We start from the raw sequence: 9,461 nt of genomic DNA, 5'->3' as shown, positions 1-9,461 counted from the left end.
ACAAATCAATTATTTCTCCTACGTGTTTATATACAAAATAAAATACTATCTCCTTAAAAGTAAATAATGCTCAGAGTGTGAGCTGCTTTGGTGGAAACTGAAATGTGAGTTTTCTCTAAGTCATGCCCACTGTTTCCAAGAATGAACTTTGACACTCAGAACACTCATCTTTATTTATATACCGCCAAATGAATGCAGGACAGATTTCACAAAATCTCTGTGTGTCTTGTATAGTTAGGTGGACACAGCACATTCTTTACAGGCTTGTTTCACAGCATCCCCAGACCACACTGACCTCTATCTGTATTTACAGACACACTGAAGCCACTCACAGTGATCATCATCAGGATCCTTTCTATCCAGTTCTGCCACAGTCAGTGGAATGAAACTGTGAGGTGATTAAACGGAATATGATTATCAGTTTCAGTTTCTAATTCAATGTTTGCCCCAATTCTCTAGAATTCAATTGAACGAGGGTAACAAGCCAATGGGCTGGTGCCCAAGCTAAACAACACAATCTGCAGGAATGTTGCTTTATAAAGTCTCAGCTCTGTGCACAGACATGAAGCGAAAGATAAACAAAAACCAGAATAAATAGATTATTAAATTACATACAAAGGTTCAGTGTGTTCATCCTTGAACACTGAAGTTGTAGGACCTGATCTGAAGCAGTTCTCTGTAGATGACAAAGACCCTGGAGAGGGGGTGGAATGAAAGCTGATGTATTCGTCCGTCTGCAGACCCAGCACCTTGCATCTCTTGTGGCATTTTTACATTTGAGACTTTTGCTTTGAATAAAACTTTCCTGAACTTAAAATCCTCAAAGTGAAACTGGTCACTTTCAGACACATGAAAGTTGCATTCATTTAGCCCTTTGACCCTAGGCAAGTTTCAGTTCCCACAGCTGGATGGCTGTTGTCACAGAGGAAAACATTATTTTTAGGATTTCCAGGGTGTTTGTGGATAAAGAGTATTTGAAAAAAATCTGGATTCCTCCCTAAACTCAATGCAAAAATCTTAAATATAAAAATGGGTACAATCTGCAGCTGTTCTTTCACCTGCTTTCACTTCAGTTACTACTTTTTAAAATACAAACTCCAGAGATGAGAGGGATTATTAACATAAGAGGGATGCAGTCTGTGGACGAAGCAATATCCGTGCTTACACTCTGCTAAGCTGGGAGGAATCGGCCTCAGGTCCAGCAGGACTCAGTTCACATAGGTAGAAGAGTGTCTCCTCACTAGCCTCTGCCTCTGTCAGAGGCTCCAGACGAATCAGGGAGCTGCGAGGTGGCTGCTTTGTCTCCAGGCTGGTGTCCAGCAGCTCTGATGATGGCTCAGCGTCAACAGAAGCAACAGAGCTGGAAGAGGGCTCATGCTGGGTGCTAGAGGAGCCTGTGCTGTTGCTGCCACCAGCTGTACCTAGATCCAGCTCTGGAGGAGGAATGCAGCCATCAAGGAAAGCCAGCAGAGGGCAGGTGGTGTACTGGATCAACTGCTTATCTGGAGGCGGGGAGAGAATGCAGAAAACAATTAACATCCCCCCACTTTCTGTGCCTTTTAAGATTAGTGATCAACGGTTCACATCATATTGAGAAGAGATTTAAATAACTTCAGCAACTCAACACTAAGCTTTTAAACTAATGAGGTACTGGGATACTGCTTCTGTTTTCCGGGCAGCAGAAGCACGTTTTAGAAATTTGCCCACATGAACGTTTCAAAGACCACGCTGCACTGGACATCATGGCTATACCTGGACTGATATTCCTTTTTCCCTCAGAGTTACTGATTTCCTTTTTTCATCCATTAATAACTGCCCCTACTTGCATTGTCATTGTTGTCATCGTCATCTTCATCATAGATGCTACATGTCATAGAATAAGGATCATTCCTTTTTTCTTTTTTTTTTTTTTTTAGCCTGTCATGTCTGGCATCTTTCACAATCGGAATGATGATCCGAATGCACTGATGTACCAAACATATTTGCTTTGACAAGAACAGCTCTATATGTTTCCTATAGGCTCTTCTTGTTAATGTTTGCAATTTTATTTTTATTTATTTATCTTTTTATTTAGTTATTCATGCCAAGTCTGACAGGCAACAAGGAAGGGGCAAGAACAAGAGGTGGGGGGAGAAAAGGGGGGGGGGGAGAGAAAAGGAAGAAAGGAGATAGAAAAAAAATATATAAATAAATAAATAAATAAAAGGGGTTGATATACTCACACACACACACACACACATCCATACACACACCCATATGCACCTACATATACACACACACACACACACACAAGTTTATTGTTTGTAGTAATGTGTGTGTATGCGCCTTTGTCATGCAATGTATTCGATAATGAGGGCGAGAAACTGCAACCATGCCCCCCGCGATCCAGAGGCAGATAGGGAAGGACCCAGGGGACCCAGGCCATCCACAGCACAGGGGCTCAGAAGACTTGGGGCCACACATCCCGATGGCAACCGCGTACACTCCCCAGAAGAGGAAGGAGGGAGGCTACAGACGGAACCCCCACAATCCAGGGGCTAGAGTCCAGAGAGCCAGAGGCGACGGGCAGCCCACCCCCCCCGGCAGGCCGGCACCCCCAGCACGGGCCAGGCATGCGGCCCCCGAGGCCCCAAACGCCCGAGAGCAGCCCGACACCCGGCAGAGCCCCCCCACGCGCCAAAGAGGCCCAAGCCACCCCCAGGCCACGGCCGCCAAGGGAGCAGGCCAAAAACCATGCCGAGACATCCGGCCACACACCCCGGGACCCACGGGCACCCACACCCCAGGGGCGGCAGTGACGACCAGTGGGGAGCAGCATGGAGCGGTAGGGAGGGGTAACTCCCACCCTCCGTGTCCCACAGGTGCCAAGGCTTGGCAAGCCACCAACCCAGGCCCAGCTGTCCACACACACACACTCTCACAAGCACGCACGTACACACACACACACACACGTACCAGTCATTACCTCATGTACACACACGCACACACACACGCACGCACATTCGCATGCACCAGTCACACACTCATGCATACACACTCACACGCACATACACACACACACACACGTACCAGTCGTTCCCTCATGTACACACACGCACATACACACGCACGCACATTCGCATGCACCAGTCACACACTCATGCATACGCACATGTAACATACATGGACACCTAATGTGGGAGAGCGGGTACCAGCACCAAGCCAGCGGCAACCCAGGGAAGCAGCCAACCCAGCCCCGAACAATGAGCCAGTCCCCATCCAAGGCGGGGTGCATGGAACTGGGGTGTGAGAAGGCCCGCCCGCCCCCTCCTCCCACTCAGCGTGTTGGGGGGGTGATGTGAGTGTATGTACTGAGAAGAATGTGTATGGCTGTGTGAAAACTACAGTGCTTTTAAAATTGGAGGGACAGATGTAATATGAGCACTGAATAACAGCGCCCATCCACACTGTCCCCCCAAGGCCCTCAATGTCTAAGATGTAAATAAAATTGAGGTGCAGGCAGCAGTGAACAGACAAGTGGGGCCACCTCAGCAGTGCCACCCACTAACCACTGTGTGACACACCTGCCCCCCAAGGCCCTATATGTACTATGATGTGTTGTGAGCTGTATAATGCAATTAAAAAAGGAGGAGTGGGACATCACGCAGCACAGCGAGCAGAGCCGAGGTGATGGCCCTACTCACTGCAGCACTAGCCCCCCTCCCCCGAGAACCTATGTGTGCATAATGTGATGTTAAACTGAGTGGGAGGAGGGGAGGGGCCAGGATAAATATGACCGGGAGGCAGAGGACTACCCCCCGGAGGAAGAGAGCCAGCTAGCTACTGGCTCACTAGGCACCCCAGTTCCCTACACCCCCCCGCAGCCCAGGGAAGGCAGGTCCAGGGCCTGAAGTGACCGCACCCCCAGGACGCCACCGTACTCCAGGCCGGCACCCACTGCCCCCCACTGCGAACAGGACACAACACACACCCCACATGCATACAAAGGACAACAAATATCGCACACACACACACACGCACGTACGGACAGGAAGTCAGGAAGTCGAGATGCGTCACTGCTGAGATCACGCGAGAGCTGTGCGTAAGTAATATGGCGGTATATTAAACAAACCGGTGCAACTCAGGTAAATCAAACCAATATATTTATACCAAAATAGAATTATTCCTAATACTAACCTCTGCCTATTAATTCTTTCAATCGTCAGGATCATTACTTGAAATCCCCAAAATATTTGGATGTCCGATCTCTGGCAGCTGATTTGGAGGCCTGAAGAAACCATAATTTTGCAAGTAGGGAACTGATTTTTGACTTACTGCTTCGTATACACAGGGCACATAATATTCTTTAAACTACTCCAAAATAAGTGAATGGTTGCATAGATATTAAAGCTTGGCTCCTCAAATGAACATCATCACACCCATACCTTCATCCTCTGAAATACATTTGAGGCAAATGAAAAGCTGATATGTAATGACTCTATAATATCTTGTACTTTTACATTTCTTTTAAATTTTACACATTAGCTTCAACATCAACTTATAAAATAAATTTGAAAGTTCACACTAGAGCAAGGTGTCACAGGTTCACAGTGCAAGACCGTGACAACTTTATAGCATCAACAATCAAATTAGTAACTAGCAGTTAATTATAATTTAAAATGTGTTACATACTGAAATTACATAGTTCCTGTATGTCTGTTATCGTAATAGTCATTTTTTTTCCCCAAGTAACTGGAAACACTACTTCTTCCTCTACTGTCATGATTATGTTTTAATCTCTAAACAAAAATCGGCTAGAATTTATAAAGCCTTTTCTCGTGTAACCACTCAAAGAACCTTAGACTACATGCACAGAGAGAACATGCAAAATCTACATGGTAAGATAAACAGGAGATTCAAACCCAAAATCTTGTTTCTATGAGGTGATAGGACTAACTACTGCATCACCACCCACATTTTCCGCAGTGAAGTTGTAGGTGACATGTTCTTCCTAAAACATGCCTCAATGAGTGGCTTACAATTACCAAATATCTATTCAATTCAATTCAATTTTATTTATATAGCGCCAAATCACAACAAACTGTCGCCTCAAGGCGCTTTGTATTGTGGGTAAAGACCCTACAATAATACAGAGAAAACCCAACAGTCAAAACGACCCCCTATGAGCAAGCACTTGGCGACAGTGGAAAGGAAAAACTCCCTTTAAACAGGAAGAAACCTCCAGCAGAACCAGGCTCAGGGAGGGGCAGTCATCTGCCGCGACCGGTTGGGCTGAGGGGAGAGAAAGACATGCTGTGGAAGAGAGCCAGAGATTAATATCAATTAATGATTAAATGCAGAGTGGAGTATAAACAAAGTAAATAAGGTGAATGAGAAGAAACAGTGCATTATGTGAACCCCCCAGCAGACTAGGCCTATAGCAGCATAACTAAGGGATGGTTCAGGGTCACCTGATCCAGCCCTAACTATAAGCTTTATCATAAAGGAAAGTTTTAAGCCTAATCTTAAAAATAGAGAGGGTGTCTGTCTCCCGAATCCAAGCTGGAAGCTGGTTCCACAGAAGAGGCGCCTGAAAGCTGAAGGCTCTGCCTCCCATTCTACTCTTAAGTATCCTAGGAACCACAAGTAAGCCAGCAGTCTGAGAGAGAAGTGCTCTGTTGGGGTGATATGGTACTATGAGGTCTTTGAGATAAGATGGTGCCTGATTATTCAAGACCTTGTAGGTGAGGAGAAGGATTTTAAATTCTATTCTAGATTTAACAGGGAGCCAATGAAGAGAAGCCAATATGGGAGAAATATGCTCTCTCTTTCTAGTCCCTGTCAGTACTCTAGCTGCAGCATTTTGGATCAGCTGAAGGCTTTTCAGAAAGCTTTTAGGACAGCCTGATAATAATGAATTACAATAATCCAGCCTAGAAGTAATAAATGCATGAATGAGCTTTTCAGCCCACCTATGAAGTACAAAGCATCTAGTCCACATTACTAAAATACCTAATGCTCTGCAAGTAATTACTTTCAGGTAAACCGATGTAGGCCATGCAAAAAAACCCAAAAACCCAAAACAAATACAACCCCCAACAAAAACACTCAATTTAGATAATCTAATAATATAAAGAGTAGCATCAGTTCAGTAGTTTTCCATCTGCAATCAGGGGACATAACAAGGAAAAAAAAAGAGAGTATTTATTTATTTTCTTTTAAATCTGACATCCATACTGATAGCCAGTCTCGATAGCTGGAGATTGGTCCACCAGGGCCTCCGCCTTTGGCCACTGCCTGACACACATTGCACCCTATCGGTCAGGATTTTCTAGGGCTGTCTTGGTTAACACTCCTCTGCAACATTGCGTGGAGATCCGGGGCAGTGCCACTGGAGTGGCAGTGGTTGTTAACACACTCGAAGTTGGAGCACAACTTCGAGTGTGATCCTCTCGAAGTTGTGCTCCAACTACGAGAGGATCACACTCCTTAACCTTATATCTCTGAACGTGCAGTGCAGTTTCTAATATGAGATCATGATTATTCGCGTTCTGAACGTGTCGAACGCGACACAGCGTACTTCAAAAGTGCCGCCGTTCGCTGACTTCTGGCAACAAATACCGCAATACCCCTACATGGCTGTGAAGTGCAACTTCTGAGCTTCCAGGAACTGTTTGAATTTTTCCAATAGGACAAACGGTCGAGGAGTTAGGGTAAAAAGCCAGCTGATCAAAGTTCCTTTGATTAGCTGACTCGGCGCCGATAAGCTACGTCTTAAACAGCTGTTCGCGGCTAGAAGGGCAGGAAACTAGTGTTTCAGAGGCGATCACCCGGAGTTAAAGGATTAACCTCCCTGGTAAGGTCTATGCCAGGGTGCTGGAAAGGAGGGTCCGTCCGTTAATCAAACCTCGGATTCAATGCGGTTTTTGTCCTGGTGGCAGAACACTGGACCAGCTCTTCATCCTCTCGAGGATATTTGAGTGTGTGTGGGAATTTGCACATCCAGTCTACATGTGTTTTGTGGACTTGGAGAAGGCATTCGACCGCGTCCCTCAGGGTATCCTGTGGGAGTACGCAGTTTCTGGCTCATTGTTATGGGCCATTCAGTCCCTGTAGAACCAAAGCGCAAGCTTGGTCCTTATTGCCCACAATAAGTCAGACTAGTTTCCTGTGGGTGTTAGACTTCGCCAGGGCCGTGCTTTATCATCGATTCTGTTCACAATTTTCACGGACAGAATTTCTAGGCGTAGCCAAGTGGCAGAAGTCTTCCGCCTTGGTGGCCTCAGAATCTCATCTTTGCGGATGATGTGGTCCTGTTGGTTTCATCAGGTGGTGACCCCCAGCTTGCAGTCGAACGGTTCGCAGCAGAGCGTGAAGCAGCTGGCATTAAAATTAGCACCTCTAAGTTTGAGACCATGGTCCTCAGCTGGAAAAGGGTGGAGTGCCCACTCTGGCTAAGGGACAAGTTGCTGCCTCAGGTGGAGGAGTTCAAGTAACTCGGGGTCTTGTTCACAAGTGACTGGAGAAGGGAGCGGGAGATTGATAAACGGATGGTGGCTGCATCTGCAGTGATGAGGACGCTGCACCGGTCTGTCGTGGTAAAAAAGGTGAAAGCAAAGCTGTTGATTTACCACTCAATCTACGTCCCTACCCTCACCTATGGTCACGAGCTTTGGGTAGTGTCCGAAAGAATGAGATCACGAATACAAGCGGCAGAAATAAGCTTCCTCTGAAGAGTGGCCCCAACCAGTCGCGGCAGATGACTGCCCCTCCCTGAGCCTGGTTCTGCTGGAGGTTTCTTCCTGTTAAAAGGGAGTTTCCTTCCCACTGTCACCAAATGCTTGCTCATAGGGGGTTGTTTTTACTGTTGGGTTTTCTCTAATTACTTTAGGGTCTTTACCTTACAATATAAAGCGCTTTCAGGTGACTGTTGTGATTTGGCGCTATATAAATAAAACTGAATTGAATTGAATTGGCTGGCAGTCTGGGGTCTGGGCTTCTCTGCTTGGGCTGCTGCCCCTGCAACCCGGCCCCAGATAAGCAGAGGAAAATGGATGGATGGAGATATCATCTTATGGTTTCTGTCAAATAGAAACCCAAAAATATTCCATTCATAATGACAAACCATAAAAAAAGAACTAGCTATCATGCTGAAAAAGAGGATGGTTGAATTTTTCTTCCAGAGAAACTATGTCAACATAACAAAATGCTTAAATTCATATGCATCAGCTTTTTGCATATTGATCTAACTCATTTTAGCAGTCCAACATATTGATGTCATTTTGGATTTGCTATCACTCCAACTGCTAGTTCAAAATTCTCTGGACTAACTTTGGACAGGCCAGATAGTTGAATATAGTGTAACCTCACTTACCTGTGTTATCTTCCTCTGTCCTCCCTTTGCTCATCAGTGCTGCGCTCTCTTTGGAGGGCACATCCTCCTGGAGGAGAGAACCAGAAACACAGGGCAGGTGGCATGAAACGCAAGCTTCAAATCCAGCAAAAAGAACAACAACAAAGATGCTAATACTATAACTTGGAAGAGAAAAAAATTACATGTTTGAAAATTATTCTTACAGACAGGGGCAGCTGGGAATGAGTTGCTACCATATTTAGAGGACTTCCAAGTATCTCAGGCTTTTGTTCATGACTGAGGGAAGGAGGGGAGCGGAGACTGACAAATGGATTGGTGCAACTCTACTGGTCTGTTGCAAAGAGAGCTGAGCATTAAAGCGTCACTGTTAGTTTACCACTCAATCTATGTTCTCGCCCTCATCTATGGCCATGAGTTGTGGATAGTGACCAAAGAATGAGATTGCTGATACAAGCAGAGGAAATAAGCTTGCTCTGTGGAGAATCTGAGCCCAGACTTGGAGAGCTTAGGAGCTTGGCCATTCAAGAGGGACTCCTCCTCCACATCGAAGCAAGCCACTTGAAATGCTTTGAGTAACTGACTAGAATGCCTCCTTGGCATCTCTTAGGTGTCCCTGTGACCCAGACATGAACAAGCAGCAGAAAATGAATGGATGGATCCTTCCATATTTTTACACTAAAATACTGCTACTACATGACCTTTGCAGCAGTGGAAATCAGCTTATCAAATCTCTGATAATGAAACTGATCAGATGTGTTAAAGCTAGGAGTGTGTGTGTTTATTATGTGTGCATTATGCTATTTTACCTCTAGAACATCAAAATCAATGCCACACTGTTTTCCATAAAGCATGGCCTGGAAGTCCTCTAGGCTGCAGTCAATACTATCCAGGTAGTCCATGAGTTCCACCCTAAAAGAAAACAAAAAAAAAAACAAAAAACAACAGACACAGAAATGCTTCATCAATAATCATTACTTTGTTACACCCACCCCACCCCACCCACCCAGATAGCCTGGTTAGAATCTCACCACATGAAAAAGAAAAACAAAAAAGTACTTGTGACTTTCATACTCCACCCACAAAATTAATTCAAATACTAAAAAAAAAA

At 45.3% G+C, this 9,461-nt stretch overlaps 1 protein-coding gene across 1 annotated transcript in view; it reads right to left on the bottom strand.

Moving 5' to 3' along the window:
- Positions 1-147: 147 nt before the first annotated feature.
- Positions 148-9,461, bottom strand: part of hsf2 (heat shock transcription factor 2) — a 31,981-nt gene continuing 22,667 nt past the window's right edge. The window contains exons 10-12 of the mRNA XM_030722356.1: positions 9,160-9,262; positions 8,354-8,420; positions 148-1,502 (exon numbers count right to left, since the gene is read on the bottom strand). Coding sequence (XP_030578216.1) covers positions 1,162-1,502; positions 8,354-8,420; positions 9,160-9,262 — 511 coding nt within the window. The 3' untranslated portion in view covers positions 148-1,161. The remainder of the gene's footprint in view (positions 1,503-8,353; positions 8,421-9,159; positions 9,263-9,461) is intronic.

This window comes from Archocentrus centrarchus, chromosome 24 (assembly GCF_007364275.1).
Source record: "Archocentrus centrarchus isolate MPI-CPG fArcCen1 chromosome 24, fArcCen1, whole genome shotgun sequence".
Taxonomy (NCBI): domain Eukaryota; kingdom Metazoa; phylum Chordata; class Actinopteri; order Cichliformes; family Cichlidae; genus Archocentrus; species Archocentrus centrarchus.
This window is presented reverse-complemented; position numbering and strand designations above follow the sequence as displayed.